This window comes from Muntiacus reevesi, chromosome 3 (genome assembly GCF_963930625.1).
Source record: "Muntiacus reevesi chromosome 3, mMunRee1.1, whole genome shotgun sequence".
Classification (NCBI taxonomy): Eukaryota; Metazoa; Chordata; class Mammalia; order Artiodactyla; family Cervidae; genus Muntiacus; species Muntiacus reevesi.
The window spans coordinates 97,573,868-97,601,287 of record NC_089251.1 but is presented as its reverse complement, the minus strand read 5'-3'; the positions used below and the strand labels follow the sequence as shown (position 1 = coordinate 97,601,287).

At 38.5% G+C, this 27,420-nt stretch overlaps 1 protein-coding gene across 2 annotated transcripts in view; it reads right to left on the bottom strand.

Annotated features, from left to right (window-relative positions):
• Positions 1-27,420, bottom strand: part of MGAT4A (alpha-1,3-mannosyl-glycoprotein 4-beta-N-acetylglucosaminyltransferase A) — a 114,708-nt gene that overhangs the window by 10,358 nt on the left and 76,930 nt on the right. For both annotated transcript variants that reach the window (XM_065929742.1, XM_065929743.1), the window contains exons 6-14: positions 24,782-24,828; positions 22,222-22,335; positions 20,311-20,386; positions 13,272-13,386; positions 11,998-12,128; positions 9,585-9,692; positions 8,960-9,153; positions 4,388-4,466; positions 3,513-3,579 (exon numbers count right to left, since the gene is read on the bottom strand). In XM_065929742.1, the coding sequence (XP_065785814.1) occupies positions 3,513-3,579; positions 4,388-4,466; positions 8,960-9,153; positions 9,585-9,692; positions 11,998-12,128; positions 13,272-13,386; positions 20,311-20,386; positions 22,222-22,335; positions 24,782-24,828 (931 nt within the window). The remainder of the gene's footprint in view (positions 1-3,512; positions 3,580-4,387; positions 4,467-8,959; positions 9,154-9,584; positions 9,693-11,997; positions 12,129-13,271; positions 13,387-20,310; positions 20,387-22,221; positions 22,336-24,781; positions 24,829-27,420) is intronic.

Genomic DNA, 27,420 nt, shown 5'->3' with positions numbered 1-27,420 from the left:
AGACTATGCATTATTCAGGGGTATATTACATATGTATTAAAAGCACAGATGGAAACAGTAACCATAAAATTAAGGATAGTAGTTACCTTTTTTTTTGTTTTAACTTTTTGGCTGTACCCTGGGGTGTATGGATCTTAGTTCCCTGGCCAGGGAACAAACCTGTTCCCATTGCACTGGAAGGCGGAGTTTTAGCCACTGGATGGCCAGGAAAGTCCCAAGAGGATTCTTACGACCTCTCTCTTTCTCTGGTTCTCTCCGTCACGGGGTACTGTATGGGCTACAGCTTAGCTTGAATGTAGCTGCCAGTTTCCCAACTGTTCACCATAAATCTCCAGCATATTCCACAGCACCCTTGGGCGTGAACTCCCCCAAGCTCTGTTCCAAGTCAGTCCCCTTCGGGCGAGCTGCAGAGCCCCCTGTTCTGATGGGCTGCCTCTCCCCTGCAGCACACCTCTGCACCACTGCTCAGGGTCCCTGGCAAGGACAGCAGCTGGGGGGAAGTGACATTCCTGATGTTCAAGCAGAGGTGTACAACCTCTGGGTTGGAGCAGTAGCCCTTCATGTCCTGCTGACTTCTCCCAGCAAGAGGGGACCAGTGGGCAGGGAGAGGCAACGGGGACCGAGAATTCATGCCCTGCCATGCCTGCAGCGAAACTTTACCCTAGGAATGGAGGAGGGGTGGAGGAAGGCAGCCTCAGGTCTCTAAGGGTCTGGATAGAGCTTCTGCAACAGGGAGCTGGGGTTGGGCACAGGGAGACAGGTGCTGGTGGCCTGCCTTTCCTAGTGAGATGCCTTCGCCCTGCGGCAGGAACTGGCAGGAGGCAGACTCAGCAGTCACGGCTGGACAAGCAGAGAGGGGCTTCTGTGTCACTGAGCTTGGCCAGAGTAGGCAATGGTCAGAGCTCCAATGCCATAAAATTTTTGATGTGGACCATTTTTTAAATAAAGTCTTTATTGAAGTCTGTAACAATACTGCTTCTGTTTCATGTTTCCATTTTTTAGCCAAAAGGCATGTGGAATCTTAGCTTCCAGACCAAGGATCGAACCTGTATTCCCCTGCAATGGAAGGTGAAGTCGTAACTGCTGGACACCAAGGAAGTCCCTCTAATGCCACAGACCCTTAATGTTTTTACTGAGATTCAGATGTTATAAGTAAATAGTTCCCCATTTGCTGTACTTTTATGAAAAACAACTGTTACCAGTTATAGTAGACTCACTAGGAGAAGGTCTGTGAAGCCCCTCACACGTTATTCCACTAAAGCATGCTTCTTAAGGGAGCAGATTATTTCATATTCGGTTGAAAAAAAAAAATCAGTTGCTTTTGCTTCTCATGCATGCTTTTGTTCCACAAGTTTCTAGGTCTCATCGCCCAACAGTTCTCTTCTGGTTCTAAATATGTATGAGTTGATATTTTAGATGGCCATTATCTTCAAATTACTGGAGAGACATTTAATCATAAATGTCTCTATTTTCTATGCTACTTTCATAACCTAGAACATTCTCAGAAATTAAATAATTGACAGGTAATAGGATTAATAAATGTCTCATATACACAGCTAATTTTATGAACATTTATAGAGTGGGCTAAAATATAACCCAAATATAAAAATAATTAAACTCATCAATCTACTAAAATGACATAGAAATTAGTCAGGGTGTTTGCACAAGCCTCGTAGCAAAAACTGAATGATGTTTGCCGAACATAAAGCTGCTGGAGGCCTTCCCTGGTGGCTCAGTGGTAAAGAATTCACCTGTCAGTGCGGGAGATGTGGGTTTGATTCCCAGTCCAGGAAAATCCCACGTGCCCCAGAGCAACTAAGCCCGTTGCCACAACTCTTGGGCCTGTGTTCTCCAGACCCGTAACTGCAACTGCTGAGCCCACAGGCCACAACCACCGAAGTCCACGCACCCAAGAGCCTGCGTTCCACAAGAGAAGCCCCCGCAATGAGAAGCCCACACACTGCAACTAGAGGGAGGCCCACTCTCTACAACTAGAGAGGAGCCCCCACTCTCTACAACTAGAGAGGGACCCCCACTCTCTACAACTAGAGAGGAGCCCCACTCTCTGCAACTAGAGAGGAGCCCCACTCTCTGCAGCTAGAGATGAGCCCCCACTCTCTACAACTAGAGAGGAGCCCCCACTCTCTGCAGCTAGAGAGGAGCCCCCACTCTCTACAACTAGAGAGGAGCCCCCACTCTCTACAACTAGAGAGGGGCCCCACTCTCTACAACTAGAGAGGGACCCCCACTCTCTACAACTAGAGAGGGACCCCCACTCTCTACAACTAGATAGGAGCCCCCACTCTCTCCAACTAGAGAGGGACCCCCACTCTCTACAATTAGAGAGGAGCCCCACTCTCTACAACTAGAGAGGGACCTCCACTCTCTACAACTAGAGAGGGACATCCACTCTCTACAACTAGAGGAAAGCCCACACAGCAACAAAGACCCAGACAGCCAAAAATAAAGAAATAAAATAATTTTAACAAAACAAAACAAAACTGCTGGAGAGAGTTATAAGAATATATCTGTTCTGTATACCTACAATAGTAATTGACCAATATAGTCTCTTCTGCATACCACTAGGAAAAGAAAAAATTATTTAAGTAAAAGAAAATATCCAATCATTCACTGAGTTGATATCTATCAAGGAACAGGCTCTATTATTAAATACCGGGTAGCTCAGGTGATAAAGAATCTGCCTGCAATGCAGGAGACCCGGGTTTGATCTCTGGGTGGGGAAGATCCGCTGGAAAGGAAATGGATACCCACTCCAGTATTCTTGCCTAGGAGATCTCATGGACAGAAGAGCCTGGCAGGCTACAGTCCATGGGGTCACAAGAGTCGGACACAACTGAGCAAGTGAACAACAACTATATAGCTGATTGTGTTAGACACCAAGGCTAACCTTGTGGGACTTAACGAACAAACAGGACTTAGGAACGCACTCTCAGAACAGAACTCATGCACATGTGGGGGACTTAATGCAGATGTTTTCTGCTAATGGACAGTAAAGGGGTGTGGGACTTCAGGGTGTCTCCCAGGGTTGGACCAGGCAGCTAGATGAGCACCAATGGCACAGACCATGTAACCAATAAAGAAATGTCCCCACTGCAGACGCCCAGGGTAGACGGCCACGTGGCCTCCAGGAGGTTTTTCAGTGGGTATTCAGTAGAGACGCACAGCTCAGGAGGGAGGCAGGGCTAAAGACACGAATTCTGGCACTCGGGTATTGTTGACCCCACGAGAGGAGCCTGCTAAAGATGGATTATCTGCCAGTGACAACAATGAAACAGCAGAGAGAGAGAGGAACCAGGAAATGAACCATTGCTCAGAAATCCTAGTTGGGTCAAGATAATAATAAAAGAATGTACTAGAACACGAGAACAATAAAAGAGTACACTGGTATATATAATCCTAAACCTGCTTAACATCTGAAAAGAACTTAAAATTACTTTAGGACTAGGTTCAGAAAAGGAAAGGACATTTTCCTAGTGTAAAGTGAGTCTTACCTATTCTGAAATAGCCATCTTCTAATCGTTTGTCTTTGGTTTCTTTGCTGATTTCCAAACCTTCACTCTAAAACAGAACAAAAACATGAATAATTACTTCCATTTAAAATAAATCTAAGTCATTAATCCATTTTATAAACATAAAAGTGACATCTGTGGCACAGCTACCTCTGAAGAGAAAATGCCCTTTCAGTCTTGAACCTCAAAAGGCTTATCAGTGTTAAGTGCTCTTTTCTTAAACCATCATCTGACTCTGTATATAATACACTGTTGGCTAGGAATTTTAAATTTTAATTATTTCCCAATTTAGATCAATTTAATAGAATGCAGTTTTCTATTAAAAACAGACAGAAGTAAAGAACGGTGTGTTAACTAGAAAGATATTAAGCATCCCTTGTGAAAGTCACTCAGTCGTGTCTGACTCTGTGACCCCATGGACTGGTAGCCCGCCAGGCTTCTCTGTTCATGGGATTCTCCAGGCAGGACTACTGGAGTGAATTGCTATCTCCTTCTCCAAAGCACTCCTAAAAACCCAATAAATTAATTTTCTGTACTATTCAACAGGCGTTGAAACTACATGGCATTTTGGGATTCAAAATACAAACAGCAAGTAAGTATTAACATAAAATAATGATTCATCTATTTTCCCAGTACAAATGTCCAAGAAATCTTCCAACAGGAAACAAAACAAAGGCTGTTTCTATGAATAAGGCAAATAGGACAATATACTAGGTGTTTCATATTTCCAAAAAGAGTCGGTATGCCTCACCACCAAGGTCCTGCAATCATAAGAATTTTCTTTCATAAGAAGAGCCTCAAATTAAGTCTATTAGTATTAGTTCTCAAAGGAAGCTGAAGGGGAAACATAGTCATACCTTCAAAGGCAAAACTTCCACAGTTGTGTTGAGCAGAATATCCCCTGGATGTTCCTGGTTGCCACTATGAAACAAATAACTGGAAAGACAAACATAAAAATAAGAATATGAATCAGACTTGACAAAGATTCAGGAAGATGGCCTTTACCTTAGCATAAGGTTGACACTGGAGTTTGTAATTACACATCACGTGTTCTGAATAGCTGCATGGATATTAAAAAGCTAAGGAGGATACATCAACTCCTCTGTCAGAGGGGCAGGCTTGCTGCTAACATAATAATGCACTTAACAGACCAAAAAAAAAAAATGATGACAGTTTTTTGTTGCTGTTTATACTGCTTTAAATATATAAACTTTTTGATGGAAAATGACAATTGTAGCTGCTATAGAATACTACTGTATCTTTTTTTCCTATATTTATTTGTTTATTTACTTATTTGGCTGCATTGGGTCTTGGCTACAGCACGGAGGATCTTTCGTCGTGGCACGCGGGCTCAGTAGTTGTCGTATGCAGGCTCAGTTGCCCCACAGCACGTGAGATCTTAGCTCCCTGACCAGGGTTTGAACCTGTGTCCCCTGCCTTGCAAGACGAACTCTGAAACCACTGGACTACCAGGGAAGTCCCACTACTGGATCTTGTATCAGACAAAACGTTCACTGGACAGCAAGGAGTTGTGGCAAGTTCAGAGACGAGTTTTAGCCAATATAAATAATTTTGGTATGAACAGATAAAGTGAATTAACCAATTCCAAATACCAGAATCACTCCATTTGTCAACATTAACAAATCTTTGAATAGCATGACTGATGACATGACATTGATGTTCAATTGCTAAGTCCTGTCCAACTCTTTGTGACCCCACGGACTGCAGCACAAAAGGTTTCCCTGTCCTTCAGTATCTCCTGGAGTTTCTTCAAACTCATGTCCGTTGAGTTGATGATAATATCAAATACTCTCTGGGTATAATGTTCTAGTGTTTTGATACTTTGAAAACTAGTGTGTACGTGCAAAGTGTGTGAGAGAGGGTGGAAGCTGGATAGGGCGCCAAGCATATCTAAGTCTAAACCTAAAACTTGAGTTTAGTGAAGTTCAGTGGTTAAAAGCTCATGCCAAGGAGTCAGAGGCTCCTCCCTGGATCTCTCGTTTCCTAGAATTCTCACCTTGTGCAAGTTTCGTTAAGCTTTCTGAGCCCGTGTTTCCTCAATATAATCAACTATTTCCATCTACCTCACACGGTTGTACCAGAAAGTTCCTGAGAATTGACTAAAACTACCTTATATGTTAAAAATAGTGAGTAACAGTCACAGAATAGTTACGATACCCTTATAGTATGGTATTTGTGGGCAAGAATTTGGTTTTCAAATGTCACACCGACCAGGGGACCCTAATAAGAAGCTGCTTGTAAGCTAAATATACCAAAACTAACTCCCAGAGTTTCCAGATGAGGTACATTTTTTTAAAGCATCTTTGGCCCAGAATGTCATATAACCACAGGCCATTCAATAACTTAGCTATAGATGCCAAATCATGGGACGGGGAAGCCACTTCTTAGAAAAGAGCCCATGTATGTAATCTAGTGTTAAGACAGACTAATTCAGAGGTGTTCACTATGCAATTATTTATAGTGAAAAACTCCATACCACCTAAAAAGTTTAACATTGGAAGATGTACATGATGGTAGAACCACACAATGAGATATTGTGCAGTCATCAAAAAACTGCATTGGCCCAAAAGTTTGTTCAGGTTCTCCTGTAAGATGGTATGGGAAAACCTGAATGAACTTTTGGACCAACTCAATACTTGTGAGTCACAACAGAGTATAATGGAAAATGTAAGATATGAAACTACATGTAGACCACAGTCTTAAGGTCGAAAATACACAAAATTATCAAGAAAAAAAGGTGCCAATATGGTCATAATGGTTTCCTTGGGTTATGATTTTTTCCTCAGTATTTTTTAAGATTTTTTTTTAATGTGAACCATTTCTAGTTTTTATTGAGTTTGTTACAATATTGCCTCTGTTTTATGTTTTTTGGTCATAGGGCTTTTGGGATCTTAGCTGCCTGACCAGGGATCCAACCCACATCCTCTGCATTATAAGGCGAAGCCTTAACCAGCGGGCCCCCAGGGAAGTCCCTTTCCTCATTTTCACACTTTAAAATTTTTGTATAATGCACGCACATTACAGAAAGAATATTTTTAACACTTTATTTCTGTATTAATAAATTTTGCTACTTCCCCTCTCAGTGAGTAAATTATGGCAAAAATCAAGTAATCCCTTTCTTCTATCCTAGGAAGGTCAAGAAAATTCTTATATACTGTTATTTTAGAAGACTTATGTTTCAGTAGAAAAGTGCCCACAATAGAGTCATCATAAATATTACTTCACAGAGGTTTACTGTAAATATATTTGTTGTTACTAAGTTTGATCTCCAATATATGAGCTCTTTAGCAGATTCTTTGATGGAACTGTTTTTATGTGCTAAAAATAAACCCATAAATTGGTTTCAGGCTATTCTTGTTGAAGTGAAAACTGTTGTTTCTAATTCTAGGATGACTCATGAAAATGTGGTGAACAATACCTCTCAGGGCAGAGTTTCACTATACAGTATAAAATGAATATTAAATAACAATAAAACCAATATTAAATACTCATATAAGTGAAAAATATTATTCATAATACTCATAAGTGAATACTCATATAAGTGAAAATACTCATATAAGTGAAAAATATTATTCATAAGTTTAATATGTTTTACCAGTGATCTTCCCATTGCTTATAACATTTTTATGCTTAAATTTCTCTTTAGAAGCAGCTTAGAGTAAGAAAAGAAAATTAATAGCATTACATGTAGCTATGCATTGTTACTGACCACCTTAAAAAGAATTATTAAAGTGGTCAAATATTTGACAAATTCTAAAAATCAAATGGCCCTCACAGGAAAACATAACATCATATGCCACAGGCTAGGAAATTATATTCTATTCTGGGGATTATATGTAAGTATGTCACAGACAGTCTGGGGAACACACCCAAAACAGGGGAAAGATGGAAGGAACTGTGACTGTCAGGTGAAAAATGGGAAGGAAAAAGCCCCAACTTTTTCAAAGTGAACATAAACCCCAAATCACAGAAAAGGGTTGTAAGACACATGTACCCCACTGTTCACTGCAGCACAATTTACAACAGGTAGGACATGGTTGCAACCTAGATGTCCACCAACAGATGAACGGATAAGGAAGCTGTGGCACATATACACAATGGATTATTATTACTCAGCCATAAAAAGGAACACGTCTGAGTCAGTTCTAATGAGGCAGATGAGCCCAGAGCCTGTTATACAGAGTGAAATAAGTCAGAAAGTAAAAGACAAATATCGTATATTAATGCATACATATGAATCTAATAAGACAGTACTCAATTCTACTTGCAAGCCAGCAAAGGAGACAGAGACATTTTGGACACAGTGGGGAAGGAGACAGTGGGATAAAGTGAGAGAAATAGCATTGAAACATATACATTACCATATGTAAAACAGATAGCCAGTGGGAGTTCAATGTATGATGCAGGGAACCCACCTAGAGGGGTGGGGTGGGGAGAGGGGTGTTCAAGAGCGAGGGGACATGTGTATACCTAACGCTCTTCATGCTGATGCATGGCAACAACTATTACAACATCGTAAAGCAATTATCTTCTAATTTAAAAAAAAGGAAAAAGAAAGGGTTGTAACTTCCTCCATGGCATATACTAAAAGCCATCCAGCACTTGCAAAATCACTACCTAGGAATAGTCATACTGTTAAATTTATCCTTTCAGTCAATTGCTGGGCCGTCCACCAGCTCACAGTCAAATCTTAAGGGATATTCTAAGATAAGGGCAGGAAAATTAATTGGAGATTCTGAGGATGAGTTCTACATGCAAGTATTAGAAATCTCTACTAGGGACTTTCCTGGTGGTCCAACAGTTAAGACTGCACGCTCCCTACAATCCCGCGGGCCACAACTAAAAGATCCTGCATGCTGCAACTAAGACCGGGTGCGACCAAGTAAGTTAATAGATAAAAACAAGTATATTTTTAAAAATCTATACTAAATATGCTTTCAGAAATACCAATAGAATTTATCTAACATACTAAATGCCGGTGTTCTACCTGGAAGCAACCCACCCGTGATGTTACTGAGTTGCAGGAAATGTATTTTACACGCCTGAGTGCTCACTTAGTCATGTTCCACGGACTGCAGCCCGCCAGGCTCCTCTGGCCACGGGATTCTCCAGGCAAGATTACTGGGGTGGGTTGCCATTTCCTTCTCCAGAGGATCTTCCTGACCCAGGGATCGAATCTTCATCTTTTACATCTCCCACCTTGGCAGGACAATTACTAACTGTGCCACCCGGGAAACTCCACATATTTTATAATCTAACATTTAGGACTCATTGGGTCCTTATATGTGTTACACATACAAAAAAAAAAATTCTACCATAAATCACATTGTGAAGAAAAGGTCTAAATTGTAAGGCCAAATTTTTTTTTTTTTTTTTTAAGGCCAAATTTTATCTCCATAAGGACCTACCTTTCCACATTGACTGGCTTGTCGAATTTAAACAGGATATAGTCTCCAGCTACTGGGGTTATAGCCCAGAAGAAGTCTTCGCCCATGTAAGTCTTCTCCAGTGTGTGACCTTGGTAGACCTTCAAAGAAGTAGATACCTCTGCAGGGGGGTTTACATGGATTTTGAGTAGTAATGGTTTCATGTAATCTTTATCCTAGGAGGAAAGACATATATGCTATCAAACAACATACAGCTTATTTTTTTTATTTGCTCAGAATCGCTTCTCTTCATTTAATTTTTATTGGAGTGTAGTTGATTTGCAATGTCGTGTTAGTTTCAGGCGTACAGCAAAGTAAGTCAATTATGCATATACATATATCCACTTCTTTTTAGAGTCTTTTCCTATCTAAGCCATTACGGAATATTGGCTAGAGCTCCCTATGCCATACAGTAGGCCCTTATTAGTTACCTGCTTTGTTGTGTTTTTTTAATTGGAGTATAACTGCTTTACAATGTGTGTTAGTTTCTGCTGTAGAACAGTGAATCAGCTATAACATACAGCTTATTTATATTTAAGGAAAACAATGACTACACATTAAATAGCAAATTGTCTGTGCATGAGAAAAATAAAATTAAATCACTAACCGTGAGCTTCTGAATTTTTCCTGTGAGTGAAGAATGCAGACCAACGTGTTGGAAAAGGGACGGTCTGAAACGGATTCGCAGATTTGCCTTCTGTCGATCACAGTGTTTCTAAATATTAAAGAGGAATGTTAGTGTTACATTAGAAAGTGACATCTTGTCCTCCTCTGAAAGCCGAAACTTCCTTTAGAAGAGTAAATATTAAAAAAAAATCCAATTTCATCTCATAATTTCAAGTCATGTGTTATTTTTTAGGGTCCTTTTGGAGAAATCAATAGATTTTCTACCAACTTGATAAATAGACATGATGCAGAAATTTAACATAAGCACTTCTGAGGGAAGAGATAAGAATTTAATTTCAACCACCTTTTACAAAGTGTCAATATCAATTTGGCTTTTAATATTAAAATGCACCCATCCTAGAGGTTTGGTTCAAATACACAAAATAGCTGCACAAAATAATACAGTGAAGAATTTGCAGATAAGGCCCATTTTGCTGCATCAAAGCAATGTGAAAACGGGAGACAGTAAGTAGACTACAAGCAAGGAAACAGTCAAACAGACAAATCCACCTCGACACCGTGGAGGGACACCTAAACTTCAGCTCCAAGTGTCCCGTGGCCCAGACTTCAGATCATAAGCTGCCCTCGGGCGTGATCACACCTGGCGGACCCAGAGCTGGCCAGGCTCCCGTGTTCACCAGCTCAGCGCTTCAGGACAGGTATGTCCTGAAGACTTTCATAAACTCTTTCCATTTTCAGTGACTTTTATAGGTTTTGGGTCAAGAACACAGTGAAGAAGACAAATGTAGAAGGCATTTCATTGTGAAAAACCTCCACTAATTTTCTCCTAATTTTTCTCAAGAGCTTTACTTCATTAGCATTATTGCTAACGGGACAGTAGAGGTGAAATTTTATATATACAAACATTTTATAAGATAAAATTTTATAAATTTTTACTTACATATTTTAATTTTATAAATTATTAATAAAAATAAATAAAATGTATTCTTGATTAAAATTAATAAATTTTTATTTTAAAATTATAAAACAATTTTATAAATTATAAAGATAAATTTTATTTACAGAAACATTAAAAAAATTTTTTTACACAAACACAGCAGTCACAATGAAGGAGAGGAAAAGGAAGGGAGGGAGGAGAGGACGGGGAGGAGCGAGGAGAGGAGGGATGGTGGGGGCAGGTGGAGGCAGCAGGGTCTGAGGCCAACCCCATCACTCAACACACAGGCAAACAGATAACACGTTTGGGGCTGCAGACTCAGAGCAGGTCCATAAACCTTGGGAAGAATGTGTGAATTGTTTTTATCTCTTTTTTTACGGTGACACTAGTTTATAATACCAGTTTCATGTGTGAACATTATATTTCCACTATTTCCACTCCCTTTACCCCTGCACTTGCCCCTCTGGTAACCACTACCCTCCTTTCTATATGTACATGCTTTTATTTGGTTACTACTGGTGGGAATGTAAATTGGTGCACAAACTATGGAAACAGCATGGAAACTGCTCAAAAAATTAACAATAATAGTTCCATGTGACCCAGCTATCCCATTTCTGGGTATTTATCCAAAGAACCCAAAAACACTCATCAGCAAAAGCAGAGGCAGCGGTATGTTCACCACAACATTATTTACAACAGGCGTGATATGGAAGTAACCTAAGTACCCATCGATGGATGAATGGGTAAAGATGTGCTGTGTATACACACACACACAAATGGAATACTACTCAGACATAGAAAAGATGAAATCTTCTCATTTGCAACAACAAGGATGGCCCTTGAGTGTATTATGCTTAGTGAAAAGGTAATGCTTGGAAGAGTCTCCTAGACCGCCCTCAAAGGGATGTGATTCTGGAGCAAGCAAGCACATGGTTGACAGTTCCCTTGACATCCTAGTGGAAGCAACTGAAATATTATGGGCCATAGAAAGAAGAGTGAAAGAATGGGTCTTCATGGTTTTAATTTTTATTTTCAAAGACTTTCACCTCACAAGCTCATTTTAGAACATAACCATGTATTAGATAAAACTGCATGGAAGCAATTAAATGCAAGTATGTTGTACAAATGTAAAGATGACATTAACGGTTCTGTAAACCCACAAGGAAAATACAGGTAAGGGCTTACATCATAAAAATGAGTTGACTGAATCAATTTCTATGTTCAGTCATTGTTGGAAAGTAGGCACTCTGCTATTTTGCTACATTCTATGAGTTGCTCTAAGAAAGTGGTTATTTTTTTTTTTAAAGACAGAGAATTCAACAATAGCTTATAAACACTGTTTGTTTTCAGCTACCTATTTAACTGTTCGTTTACAAAATCTGGTTCCCTAGGAGTCATCACTTTCACTAAATACATAAAATAAGTCTGTTCCATTCTCCTAAGAGATAAGACTTACTGCATCTTTTTCAGGGTTGCAAACTTTCACCCACAGAATATGGTCCAAGAGCCAGTCAATGGGTTTCTCCTTATAGAACATAAATATGAATTCCACAATCAGAGTGAGGTCGGGTGCTTGAAACATTTTACCTGAAAAGATACTTCCAATCAGTAACTGTAATAAGAAGCCAACCATCAGAATGACTTCAATGAGTGAAGTCCATGCAACAAATACACTGAAGCTTGTGCTTTCAACTATAAATCATTATGAATAATTGTCCCATCTCTCTTGTCAAAAACAAATTTGCTTTAGCTTAGTTGTCACCTGATATAAATGGAACTCTTGATTTTCTCTACTACAAAATCTATCATACCACTACCGGCTCAAAGGATTCAAGAAAAGATTGGAGATGTTTCCTTCATGTCTCATTAAACTGCCTCTCATAAAAAAGGAACTTAAGTTTAAGTTTAAATGAAATTTTAACTAAATTAATAAAAGCAAAACACAAGGACTCCTAATTCAGTCTTCACTGAAACCTTCACAAATATTTTTTGAGTTTTGAGTCTTGAGTTTTGAGATAAATGATCAACAAGGTCAAAGCCTCAGCCTCTAATATTTACAGATCTAAAGCATTATAGGAAGTGAAATATTATTCTCTGGGGTGTTTTCTAAAAACCTATAAATTTCCTTCAATCTTCAACTTTAAACATATTCTCTTTAGTTGGATGATTTAGGAATTTTAATGAAAAAAAACTTAAAAAAAAAAAACTTTTAAAATAAGCACCCTGACTAGTCCATTGAAAGCATCCATGAATACAAATTAATGACTGAACAAGAACTTCATGTACTACACTGAATACCAGGAATTCCTATTAAAAAGTCATTAATGAAGCATTCTTTTTAAAAGGACCTCAATCTTGCAAAAGCTCTGGGCTTTAAAACAGGAACTAGAGGTGTCAGAGAAGGAACCAGATGTACTCCCAAGGACCATGGCTGGTTCTGTCAGCAGGGAAAGAAAGACAGCAGGGCTGCCTTGCAAAACTCCAGAGTAAATACTACCATGTGAGACCTCTCCAAATACTACTCCGAGCTGACTTCAATGTTTTATACATGGAAGTCTACCTAACTTATTAGGTAGTTATTAATAACTACTTAAGCTATTAGTAAATTTCTTTAAAAGCAATCCATTTCCAGAGAAAAAAAAAGAGATAACCTTTGTAAGGTAAAAAAACAGTCCAAGATTCTAAGAGTCACAGTTATTTCAAAGTAAATAAATCTGCCACTTTTCTTACCAATGAATCCCAGCTGGGAGAACTCAAGTATCATCCATTCCTCAGAAGAAAGTTGAAGTGCAAAATTTTTTATGGTGTTAAAGTAATTCTGTTTGACGATAATATCATCTTCAAGCTAAAGAAAGTTGAATAATCATATTAATGAATCAGAAAGAAAAGGGAAGATTTAGATGTGACACTCTGGAAAAACTCAAGTACACTTTTATAATAACAATCAAGAAAACAATGGTCAAAAATGATGAAAATAAAAATAAATTTCAGGACTTCCCTGGCGGTCCAGTGGTTAAGACTCTGAGTTCCCAATTTAGGGGGCCCAGATTGTATCCCTGGTCAGGGAAGATCCCACATGCCTTGTAGTGTAGCCAAAATAATAATAATAATTTTTAATAATAATAAAAGGAAAAACCTAAAAAATAAAAAGAAATTCTATTAAAGGAAAAATGAAGAAATTAAAATGGCTGATGCATACAGCAAATCAATAAAACCACTCCCTCACTATGAGAAATTACAAAACATTCCCTGATTTACTCATTTTGGCCCTTTTATGGATCCAACAGGATTTCACACTAACCTGTTTTCTTTTCAAAGGAAAAGAATTTTAAAGACCTTTTCATTTTTTTTTTAACATAAATACATGTAACAAGTCATTTAAAAAGAAAAAAACAACCTAGTTTTCCTTCTTTACCCTCCACCCTTCTAGTGGAGGCGACTACCGATCAAGGTTGGGTGTGCACCCACCGCACACCTTTAGAACGCACATACAACGCAGGGAGCCAAGAGAGGCAAGCCTACCTTAAGGTTCCCGCCCACCTTGAGATTTTTATTAAACTGGCCTTTTTCCTCCTAATGGATCATGAATATCTTTCCAGGTTAATAAGTATATATTCAAAGCAGTCTCCTCAATAGATTTATACTATTCCCAGGGATCCATGGGCAAGTCATCTGTTTGTTCACAAGCAGACACTCAGGCTGTTTCTCATTCTTTGTCAATGCAAACACTGCTTACACTCACATCAATGCTATTCATTTCTGTAGGACTGGTTCCTAAAAGTTCTCTTTCTATATTTTAAAAGACATCCTCAAAATAATTAAATAGCTGTAGCAACTCAGTGTAGCCATTAACCCCACGTGCTCTGCCATCACCACGTGCGTTACTGGCAAGTTTATCAGTTCAACAGCGAGTTGACAGAGATCGAGGATCATGAGTGTCTGCAAAGACTTCCTCCCCCAAATGTTCAGAGAATTTTAAAGTCACAAGATGATTTTTTTTAACCTATGCATACATTCTTTTAAAAATATTCTTTACCACTGATGATTTTAATATCCCAGGAAAACTCTTCCTTTTCCTAATGACATGTTATCATTTCCAGTTATCTGCTAAGTAATTTTTACTTATTTAAGTATTTGGGTTTTTCATAGATTTGAATCCTGTAAGCTGTCTTCCTGTCTGTGAAGAAAGAGTAGCCGTATTTGGAAAGGCACGATTTTGACTGGGGCTTCCCAGGTGGCACAGTGGTAAAGAACCTGCCTGCCAATGCAGGAGATATAAGAGATGTGGGTTCCATCTCTGGGTCGGGAAGATCCCTGGAGGAGGGCATGGCAATTGACTCCAGTATTCATGCCCGGAGAATCCCATGAACAGAGGAGCCTGGACATGACTGAAGTGACTTAGCACGCACACATACAATTTTGACTCACCAGTATTTACAGAGCTTTGATTATGTTCCAGGCACAACCCTAAAGTCTGTGAACTCATCAGTAAACACAAAGACAAGAAGTGTAGATGAAATAATTAAATGCCTATTTAAATTTAGTACACTAAACTTGGCTATCACAAAAAAACTCACTTTTCTATTAAATTAGAAATATTGCTTTGTTCCACTCTCAGCAAACAACTTTGCTTTCTAAAAAGACTTTTAAAGATAATTGTAGATCATATACAGTTATGAAAAAATAATAGAGAGACCCCAAACAATCCCAATATACATCTTCTGATCTAACTACAGCATGATATCACCATCAGTAAATCAACTCTGACACAACTCATCCAACTTATTCAAATCTCACCAGTTTTACACAGACTTAGTTGTGTGTGTGTGTGGTTTGTGTGTCTCTGTGTTTAGTTCCATGCAATCTGAACATGTGTCCGTTTGCAGGAGCAGCACTAGAGCTAGGGTATAGGACAGTTCCATCACAGGGATTCTCACGCTACTCTTTATATTCACATCCACCTCCCTCCTTTCCCCCCTTCCAAGCCTCTGCAGACCAAGAGTCTGTTCTCCATCTCCATAAGTTTGTCATTTCAAGAAAGCTATATAAGGACTTTCCTGGTGGTTCAGTGGCTAAGACTCTGCCTTCCAGTGCAGGGGGTGTGGGTTTGATCCCTGGATGGGGAACTAAGATCCCACACCCCACAGGGTGCAGCCAAACATATTTTTTTAAATAAATAAGGTTTTTTTTATACAGACTGGGTTTTTATTAATTTATTTTTGGCTGTGCTGGGTCTTTGCTGTTGTGCAAGCTTTTCTCCAGCCGTGGGACTCCTCTCTAGTTGTGGTGCACGGGTCTCTCATTGCAGTGGCTTCTCCTGGGGCAGAGCACGGGCTTCAGGAGTTGTGGCACCCTGGCTCAGGAGCAGCGGCTCTCCAGCTCTAGGGCACAGGCTCGGCAGTTGCGGCACGCGGGCTTGGTCGCTCTGCAGCAGGTGGGATCCGCCCAGACCAGGGACCAAACTTGTGTATCCTGCACTGGCGGGCAGATTCTTTACCACCGAGCCACCAGGGAAGCCCAAAACCTGGGCTTTTAAACTGAACGTCATTCCCCTGAGATCCAAATTTGATTTGATTTGGCAAACCAAATCACAGCAAGATCCACTCTTGGAAAGTCTAACATATACCTCATTAGTGATCACTAGTTTATACAGGGAAGTGAAAACACAAGATGTAAAACACTGCTTTTGCACTATGTACCTGCAGAGTCTGAAAGAGGTGGAATATTACATTTTTGTTCCAATATTTAAAATGTACAAGGAGAAACCAAAAACTCATGGTGGTTGCCCATGGGGGAGGGAGGAGACACGGGAAGACAACAGGGATAAAAAGGAGACCTCTGAAAACATATCTTGTTTCATATAAGTTTTGATTTGGGAATATTATACTTTTTACAACTAAAAAAGAAAAAAAATGCTAACCACTGAATACAAATGGAAATAAATGAACCTACTTTCACATCAGGTTGTTATTAATGTGGTCACATAATATGAAGAATTTTATCAACTGACTTTCAAACATGGAATTTTGACTATATATCCATATTAGGATATACTCTTCAGGAGGGAAACAAGAATAAAAGATTTTTAATTGCATTTAGTAGTTTAATTGATACTGTTATTTTGAAACTATTCTAGGTATTATTGTTGTCGTTGAGTCAGTGAGTTGTGTCTGACCCTGTGACCCCTTGGACTGTAGCCCACCAGCTCCTCTGTCTATGGGCTTTCCCAGGCAAGAATACTGGAGTGGGTGGCCACTTCCCTCTCCAGGGGATCCTCCCGACCCAGGGCTTGAACCCACGTCTCCTGCATTGCAGGCAGGTTCTTTACCACAGAGCCACCAGAAAAGCCCATTCTAGGTATACTACAGAATAAAAGAATTATGTTATTTAGATAATTTTACTAAAACCAAGGCTCTGAATATAAGAGAAAAGAATATACATAAAATTCAAAAAAGTTAAATAAAAATATTATGATCTTACACTTGAACTGGGATTATCAGTATCAATGTGATTTTTTGTCCTCTGAGCAATAAGATGTTCCTTTCCTTACTAAAACACCCAGAAGCAAAGACACCACAATGGCCGTGAGCATCTCCAGTGCACAGACTGTGGTTCTAAATACTGTACACCTCTAAAACAAACAGGACTCCTTTAAGAAATGACTGCTTCTACATCTGGGACAGGAAATGTGCAAGGTGTGCCAGTCAATGAGGAAGTGATCCACGTGATTACTGGGCTTACAAGAAAAGAATACAAGGGCCCATTTGAAGAAATTCTCACTGGCTTAGGATGGGCCAATACAAGCATCAATACCAATAATGATTGCAGTGACTTCCCTGGCAGTCCAGTGGCTAACTCTTTGTGATCTTTCAACGCAGCAGGCTCGGGTCTGACCTCTGGTCAGGAAACTAGATCCTGCATGCCCACAACTAAGAGTTGTCATGTGCCACAGCTAAGACTGGTGGAGCCAAATAAATAAATAAATGAACATATAGAAGTAATGATTGCAAAGACTGAGGCAAACCAAATCTAGTTTTAAAAAATATGAGTTCACAACAATACTTTAAAAATGGTCACCACTGCAGACTGCTAAGGTGTCAACTTAAAAATTAATAAAGAGAAAGAATCAAGCACTTAATCTTCTTTTCCTTTGTAAACTATTTTTCAACATCACCAAACAGTTAAGAAAGGAGAGTCCTTTTACAGAAGAGCTCTACTTTTAAGAACATTACAATTTATAGAATTAGAAAATTATCAGTTGGCAACCTCTAACAAAAAACAGCAATCTGGGGGAAAATAATTACAGAAGCTCAAACCATGTAAGAAATGGCTGCTGGGTAGCTTTTTAATAAAGAAGAGATGAGACTGACACCCCTACACCCATGGATTAAATCTCAGCATCACTAAAAGTGGGACAAGCTGACACAGTGTGCATCATGATGTGATACAGGAAGAACGATGCAGTACCACCTACGAAGTGTCTGCATCACCAGACAGTTTTCCAGAAGACTGTCTTCAAGTCCAAGTCATTTGCAATAGAGCGCTTTATGAATTTGGGTTTGCTGCTGTCACGGAAAACTTCGTTACAAGCCACAAGCAAAACAGTAAGGCAGGTGGCATTTTCTTTTCCCTTTAGATGTACATCTGTGATGACCACAGAGAAACCACTGAGTCTAAGACAGATCCACTGGACATTCTTCAAATTAACCTATTTGTCCAAAAATTATGCCTCAGAAAAGGTGTCAATAGCATGTTAACTTCCCTGGTGGCTCAGAGGTAAAGAATCAGCCTGCCAATGCAGAAGACACAGGTTGGATACCTGGGTCAGGAAGATCCCCTGGAGAAGGAAATGGCAACCCACTCCAGCCTGGAAAATCCCATGGACAGAGGGGCCTGTCAGTGGGCTGCAGTCCACAGGGTCACTAAAAAGTCGGACCTGACTCAGCGACTAAACAACAACAATTGTACATTAAGTGACAGCAAAACACACTTTGACACAGTATGTACAGCACATTCCTGTTATAAAAAGGGTTATATTAAATGAGTTAATATGTGGAAAGCATAAAGTATAAAAAATAATGCCTGACAGAATAAGTGTGCAAGAAATGTTAGTTCATAGCAGTTGTTGTTATTATATCTCATATAATACTGTAATATCTCATATATTGACCTTGCTTAGGGGAAATTTTCCTTACCACCCTCTTTCTTAACTCTGTCCTTTCCTCAATTTCTTAAACATGAATTTTTCCTACATTCCCTCCCAAGAGCTTTACTGGTTCCATGAATTCTTCCCCTGGAAGAAAATTGAAAACAAGTTTCAAAAGTAATACAGCTGCACTTTTTAATGCTGTATATAAAGTTCTTGACCATAATGTAAATATTTATATACTGGGCCTGGGACAAACAGCAAGGTTCAACCACAATAATATTGTGTGTGTGTGTGTGTGTGTGTGTGTGTGTGTGTGTTATTTGTTCAGTCGTGTCCTACTCTTTGAGACCCCATGGACCATAGCTCTTCAGGCTCCTCTGTCCATGAGACTTCCCCCAGGCAAGAATACTGGAGTGGGTTGCCATTTCCTTCTCCAGGGGATCTTCCCACCCAGAGATTGAGTCCGGGTTACCTGCATTGCAGGCAACTTCTTTACTGTCTGAGCCTCCAGGGAAGCCCACAATAATATCGAGGGTATGTTAAAATGCTTCAAAATTATTGTTATTATTTTAAAATCAGACCTCTCTTAAGCATTTGGAGGAAACGCACTACCTACATCTAGGATACCGTGTTTTTATACACACAGCTGTTGCATCCTGTAATAGACGTGTCATACCCTATCACCATTTCTATTTTTCATCCTGTGACTCAAGGAAGGGTTGGTTCATGCCCACTTGAATACAGCTGGCCCAAGGTACAGCACCACTAGAGACAAAAGTCTGCCCTCAAGAAGTCCACCTTTCCACGTGATGCCAGCCCCATCCCTTCCATCTTTGTTTCCCTATCCAGTCCGTGCCAGCAGCCACCTAACCACTTCCTTCCTAATTCAGGGACTCAGGGCTGCTTCTTGCCACTCTTATCCACACATCCTCCCAGCACCTAATAAACTTTTTATACTGAAAAAAAAAAAAAAACAAACCTGACACACTTCATGTGCTATATATCTCTCAGGGGTATCTGCACTTTGAACAGGGATAAAGATATTTGACTAAAGAAGTGAAATCCCAATGCAGAAATTTAAGCTTAAGTATTAACTGAAGAACACTTGAAAGAAATAAGAGCTTCCTAGAATTACTTAAGCTGTTGCCCACCTGGCTCACTTAAAACCTGCATCACGATGGACTTACTGTTTTAGCCATGCTACTGAAAGTTGCACCTGTGTGCGCGTGTGTGTCTGCGTTAGTCGCTCAGTCATGTCCAACTCTTTGCGGCCCCATGGACTGTAGCCCACCAGGCCCTGCTGTCCATAGGATTCTACAGCCAAGAACATTACAATAGATGTTGCCTTTATAATCCTAAACTCATATGTAAATATATTACTGCACAAAACAACTATCTGCCTTAAGACCACTAAATCATCCAGAGATAAACCAGGGTGTGCAGCTACAGAGCCCATGCTCTTAGTGATGTGACTGACCCTTCTGCTCTGGTACACTGTTATCATCTTAAATATTTTAGAGGGCTCATGCTTTGGAAACTTCATTTTAATGAAAATATACCCTTGATATTGCTTTTTCTTTAAAAAGTGTGAAAAAAAAAAAACCTAAAGGAAAAACTTACCTGGATGTAGTATGTGCCTTTTTCCTGAGCATACATCATTAGAAAACAATAATCTAGGTTTTGCTTTGTTCTCCATCTGAAATAAAAATAATCAAAAATAAGTTAAGAATCAGACTCAAAGTTAACAAAATAAAGTTAGACGTATATTTTATAATATATAACAATGTTATAACTTATGCAATATATATATCACATATATTGTGTATATGATAATATGATATTATACAAAATGTGCAGTTATATATTGGCTTCCCTGGTGGCTCAGTGGTAAAGAATCTGCTTGGCAATGCAGGACATGGGTTCGATCCCTGGATTAGGAAGACCCCTTGGAGAAGGAAATAGCAACCTGCTCCAGTACTCTTGCCTGGAGAATCCCACGGACAGAGGAGCCTGGGGGGTCCATAAGGTCACAGAGTCAGACATGACTTAGCAGCTAAACAACAATAATCATACATTAGATAGATAGGTAGACAGATAAATAAATGGATGGAATGACACATACATGGTATATCCACTTAGGAGAGACTTGAAGAGAATTCACTTTTCTTTAAGAAGGCTTTATCAAAATACATTCTCAAAAACACTAATCCTCAAGATGTCCTGAGGGAAAAAGGAGTCTAATGTCTAGTAAGTTTGGGAAGGACATATATTTCTTTTCTAGAGACACATGAATATATTAGAAGCATTGAAACATTCAGCAATAAATAGCATCTGTTGAAAAAAGCTTTTAATTCAATATTTTCCAATTTTTCTTGACCACAGGCCCCTTTTTCAGTAATATCTTAATGTCGCCAAGAACTAGTGCTTCAGATATAGGTAAAAATGTTTTTTAAAAAAATCTAAAACATTGTATTAAAATTTACAGTATTAGGTCCTTTTGGTGAATTCTTGGTAGCCTACAGAAACAGACTGATCAATGCTGAATAAAGAGAAGTGGTTTTTTAAAAGCCAGTTAAAAACACACACACACACAATAGAACTAAAGTTCTGAACCACTGATCCAGAAAATACCTTATCAGCTGTTCTGAATTTAAAGAGTCTATTCACTGGGTTTTCTTTTTTTAAACAAACTCAATCCTAAATGTTTTAAGTAACATATTTATTGAGAGACAATTAACCAATTATAGAGACATATCTGTCTTTGTGACAAATTAACAACTCAAGAAATACAATAAATCTCTTCCAGAAACACTATTTTTGTCCTTTTTTCTGGTTAAAGACAATCCAAAAATGATGCTAATCTCTCTTACTTTGTTTTTAACAACAACACAAGGAAAGCTTCTAACTCCTTCAATGTTAGAGATTTAGAGATAAATTAATTAATGGACTATTTTATTTATTGCAATATGATTCTGCAGAAGACTATTACTGTTTTTATCAGTTTTATTGAATCAGTTCTCCTTTATGATTCATACAGACATGAGGTATCTGGACTAACTTTTGAGTTATGCTGAATATACTCTTAAGAAAAGTTGTAACAGCACAGAGCAGCACAGTTATAAAATTCATTAGGTTGACCAAATTCAACCTCTCATCAGGAACTCCACAGAAATTCCAACCAAGTAATCAAAAAGGCATTAGCTCTCACTAATTAGTTCAACCCTAAAATGAAGCCACCAGCTTCCCTGGTGGCTCAGATGGTCAAGAATCTGCCTGCAATGTGGGAGGCCTGGGTTCGATCCCTCGATTGGGAAGATCCCCTGGAGAAGGGAATGGCTACCCACTCCAGTATTCTTGCCCTGAGAATGCCAAGGACAGAGGAGCCAGGTTACAGTCCATGGGGCTGCAGAGAGTCTGGACACAACTGAGTGACTTTCACTTTCAAAGTGAGTAAAGTTTTGATAAACAAGGATGACATTTATTACATATTATACTCACAAAGGTGGGAGATTTTAAAAACCACAGGCTCACCTTACTCTTTCTTTAGAATCTCCAAATGTCTCCTTTAAGTTTGTCAGGTCAGGATAATAGCTTTCAGGAGGTGATATTATTTCCACCAAGCCAGAACTGATTTCTTTAGAAAATCTGTCATGAGAAAGGTTGGCTGAGTTATAGAAATTTTGTGGGATTTTATATCTTAATGATCAACTTAGGTATTTAGCAGAAAAATACACCAGTAAAGTATACTGCTACAGTCACAATGTGTTAAGTGAAGCAGCTCATCATTGATTCATTTCTAGAAAACATAGATTTTTCCAATAGTAGAGTTTTGTTTTGTTTTGTCTTTTAAATAATGCTTCAAACAGAGTAAAAATACTAATATCCTTAGAGTAGCAGAGAAATTCCAGGCCAACTGCAGGGACTGAAGTCCTAAAAAAAAACTTAATTCTTAAAAAGCAATCAAGATGCCACAGAAAAGAAGAAAGAAAAGCAACCTAATGAATGTGTATGTATACCAATATACACATAAATTAGCAAAACCAGTTTTTTTCCATTTTCAGGAAGGCTTAGTTGTGGAATACAGACTGTATGTCATTTTAAACTAGTATTTCTCACCTGGGGGTGATCTTGTCCTGTGAGGGTACATCAAACTATGTCTCAATGTCTGCAGGTTGTGCAAAGATAGGAAAATTTGTTCTAACATTTTTAAAATCCATCTTCACTGATTCAAATGTAATTTGCTTTGCATCTGCCTTCTTCCTTACTTCAGGTTTGCAAATCTCCACAAAATACAACTACCTGCCTCTACACAAAGGTTCCTGATGCTTCACCACCCTTTGTCCTGGGCTTGGTTTTCTTGCATGCTGAGCCAACAGAATCCTTGCAAAAGCCCCTCAGACAGGCCCACGTGGTCTGTGGGAAGGGGGACCAATGACCGCCTGGTACCTATATTTAAGGATCCTACACTAATTTGTGACTGTATAAAGGCTGCCAAGAAATTGAGCAACTGAGGGAAAATCTAACAAAAGCACAATTTAATCCTGAACTATGCATATATTTGTAAAAAATCTCTGGTTTTAGCATACTGATAGAGCCACATTAGCCTAGATTTGGCAAACTCTTTGGCTTCTCTTTTGTCTTGCCTAAGTTACATAAAAGAATATGTCTTTTGGGGGCGACAACAGATACATTTTAATCAAGAAACCCGTGGCAGGACTAATTTTATGATATCACTATGAAATCTACCAGGGCAGTATTATGAAAACTAACGGTATCAGTGATGATGAGTCAGATAGCATCACCGACTCAATGGACAGGACTTTGAGTAAACTCAGGGAGACAGTGGAGGACAGGAAAGCCTGGTGTGCTGCAGTCCATGGAGTTGCAAAGAGTCAGACACGACTCAGCAATTGAACAAGAACAATGGTATCTGCAACTTACTAAGCTGTCCACCTATTACCTGCTATGTGCTCCATTCACAATAAACTATTAATAAACCTTTGCATATTTTTAAACATTATTTAGCCTTGAGGTTTGAAACTGCTCCCTGACTAGCTGCCCTGACAGCAGAAAATTTTTCTCTTGGTAAATAGAGAGTGAAAGATTTAAGTGATATCATTTTGTGCCATTATTATTCAGTCGCTAAGTCGTGTCCAACTCTTTGTGACTCCATGAACTGTAGCACAACAGGCTCCTCTATCCTCCATTATCTCTCAAAGTTTGCTCAAATTCATGTGCATTAAGTCAGTGATGCTATCTAACCATCTCATCCTCTGCCACCTCCTTCTCCTTTTGCCTTTCATCTTTTCCAGCATCAAAGTCTTTTCCAATAAGCTGGCTCTTTGCATCAGGTGGCCAAAGTATTGGAGCTTCAGCAACAGTCCTTCCAATGAATATTTGGGGTTGATTTCTTTTCAGATTGACTGGTTTGATTTTCTTTCAGTCCAAGGGACTCTCAAGAGTCTTCTCCAGCACCACAGTTTCAAGGCATGAATTCTTTAGCACTCAGCCTTCTTTATGGTCCAACTCTCACATCCACACATGACTACTGGGAAAACCACAGCTTTGACTGGATAGACCTTTGTTGGCAAAGTGATGTCCCAGCTTTCTAATATGCTGCCTAGGTTTGTCATAGCTTTTTTTCCAAGGAGCAAGTATCTTTTAATTTCAAGGCTGCAGTTACCATCTGCAGTGATTTTGGAGCCCAAGAAAATAACATCTGTCACTGCTCCCACTTTTTCCCCTTCTATTTGCCATAAAGTGGAAGGACCAAGTGCCATGATCTTAGTTTTTTTAAAAAGTTGCCTCTCTCTCTACTCACTGTCTTTGAGGTTAAACACTGTTATTTGATAGTGTTATATATGACATTCAAGTCTTTTCTATAATGAAATACACCAATGTATCCCATCAAGTAACCTGATATACATACATATACTGTATGATAATTTATATCTAAAAGACCAGTGGTAGGTGGTCTAATGAACACTGAACTCCACAGAAAAATAAACTATAAAAGAAGGTATTTTCTTTTCACAAAAAGCAAGAGATCATAGTAACTAAAATATTTTCAATTCCATAATTAAAAACTTACTCTTTCTCCAGGTTGGTTACAACACCATTTACATAATCAGTATCTGTCTGGGAGAGAAAAAAAAAATTACACCAACATTCATGTTTCTATGTTTTTATATCTTTATTTCACATTTGATTTAACTTTTAAATCTGAACTTAAAGTTAAATAAACGATTAAAACATTCATTGGAAACATGAAATTTTCAGACAACTTATGGGATTTGCATAAGTTGTCCTCTACTTTATGGCCCTGCTATATATCACTGAGTACTTACCAATACAATAAGCAGATTCTTAAGTTTTTATTGCTTTCAATTGTCTGTGTCTCCGTTCAATTCAGTAGAAAAAAGTGAGTACAGAAACTATTTCTACTTCTGCAACATCCAAACTATAAGTAGTGAATAAATACCAGACACAGCACGCAATAGGGAAAGAATTTCCACTTGGAATCATAAAATCTAGGTTCAAGATTTGTCTCCCGAGCTACCGGTCTATGTAATCTAAAGTCACTATGCTGAGCCTCAGTTTCCTACCCTATTTAAAAGAAAAAAAGAGTGGGAGGAGATAATATCTCAGAGACTATGACATTAAATGATAAAGCTAGGTAATAAAAAGCTGTGTTATTTATTACCGTTATTATTTTATTTCTAGGTTGATAATGAGAATCCAAGTCAAGAGCGTGTTAACAAATCAGAAAAAATGTTTAACAAACCTGTCAACTTCTAAAGTATATACAAGTGGACAGCCAATACTCCCAAACACTTTTAACTACAGTGACAGCTTAAAATGCTCAACTGTTAAAAGGAATCAATGATATATACAGTATGATCTATGTTACAAAGACTGCCAAAACACTTCATACTTGAGGAAAACAAAACACACCTGAAAAGATAAAGCTTTAAGCCTGGATATTACAAAACCACTGAATTAAAAAAAAAAAAAAACAAACCTGTTTTAGGGGAAGTCTTTTTGGAAAAGTATTTCAACTGTAATTTCTATTCATTGAAAGTAACTCCTATTTTATTGCTAAAGACATAAGAATGAGGCAACGTATTAAGAACATAGCCCTCAAATTCTTAACAAAGAATTATGGGAATACAACCAACACACAACTCAAAACCCTCCGTCCTTCCCCTACACAAACCCAAACACACCTCACCACTCATCAGGCTATGATTTTGGAGAACACAATCAATTCTGGTTTGTATAACCTTTAGTGAGTTTACTAATACCTGAAATTCTATTTGATAAGCATTTATTAAGAGCCAGTGATTTGCCTATCCAAGGAAATGGGAATACAAGACAAAGAAGAGCAGCTCCCTATCCCAGGAGGCCGTCCAAGAGGCTGGCCAAGAAGAATAGGCTTATGTGAACACAGATCTATCATATAATGTATAATAAAACACAAAATGCAAGTGATCCATATCTAACAGTACACATAACCCTTATGTTGCACATTAACTGACATTAAGTAGCAAAAGATTCATTTAAAGGACTATATAGTCTTTGAGATTTTGGAGACTTCATTGCTTTAAATTTAAAGAACCTTTTTCCTGAAATCTTTTTTATAAAGGTCTGTGGAGATTCTTTAAGATTTTTTTTTATGTGAACCACTTTAAAGTCTTTATTGAATTTGTTACATACAGCTTCTGTTTTGTTGTTTTATTTTAAGTTGAGAGGCTTTGTGGAATCTAGCTCCCTGACCAGGGATGGAACCCACCCTTCCTACAGCAGAAGGTAAAGTCTTAATCAGTGTACTGCCAGGGAAGTCCCACATGAAGATTTTTCAAAAGGTAATACTGTTACCCAATTATCAGAATGCATCTCTGAATCTATCACTGAAATATGTTTATTCCAAGGGTATGTAAGCAATATGATATGATTGAGATAGGTGGCGGAAAAGAGTAGACATACATTGAAAAGAAGAAACAGCATTTCCCCCTCTTGGAATATCAAGTCTTTTTTATTTTATGGTTAAGCAAAATTATTTTAATTAAAGCCAAAAGATGTATAAATACATACTGAAACATGGATGAACCCTGAAAACACTAGGCTAAGTGAGAGAAGCCAGTCACAAAGGACCACATACAGTTTATAACTGTACTTTTACAAACTGTCCAGAATTAAAAAAAAAAAATCTACAGAGACAGAAAGTAGATTAGTGGTCTATTAATTAGTGTCTAAGCCTAGAGGGAAAGCAGTATTAATGAGTAATGGCTAAAGGATGCCAAAATTTCTTTTTTAGGTGATAAAAAATCTTCTAAAATTGATTGAGATGATGGCTATAGAACTCTGATTTTAAATAGGTGAACTGTATGTTAGGTGAATTCCAGATAAAAATCAAAAACACAAAACCAAGAAAAAAGTTCAATGTAGAAAAAGAAGGATTTCAGACTGTGCATACTGAACTGTGGGTCAGCTTCTCTTAGCGATATATAAGGAAGAGTTTAAGAAGCATAGAAGCAGGTTCAAATAAGTCACTAATACTGACAATTCACCACTGTAAAGTCACATATACATAATAATTCATCAACATATATGCTTGGCTTAAGAATCAATTTTACCAGTAGTGTATAAATTAGATGAAATGAAAGTAACAAATTCCAATCTTTATCTTAAATCAATAATTTATAAATTATTCTTTGCCAAATGTCATGG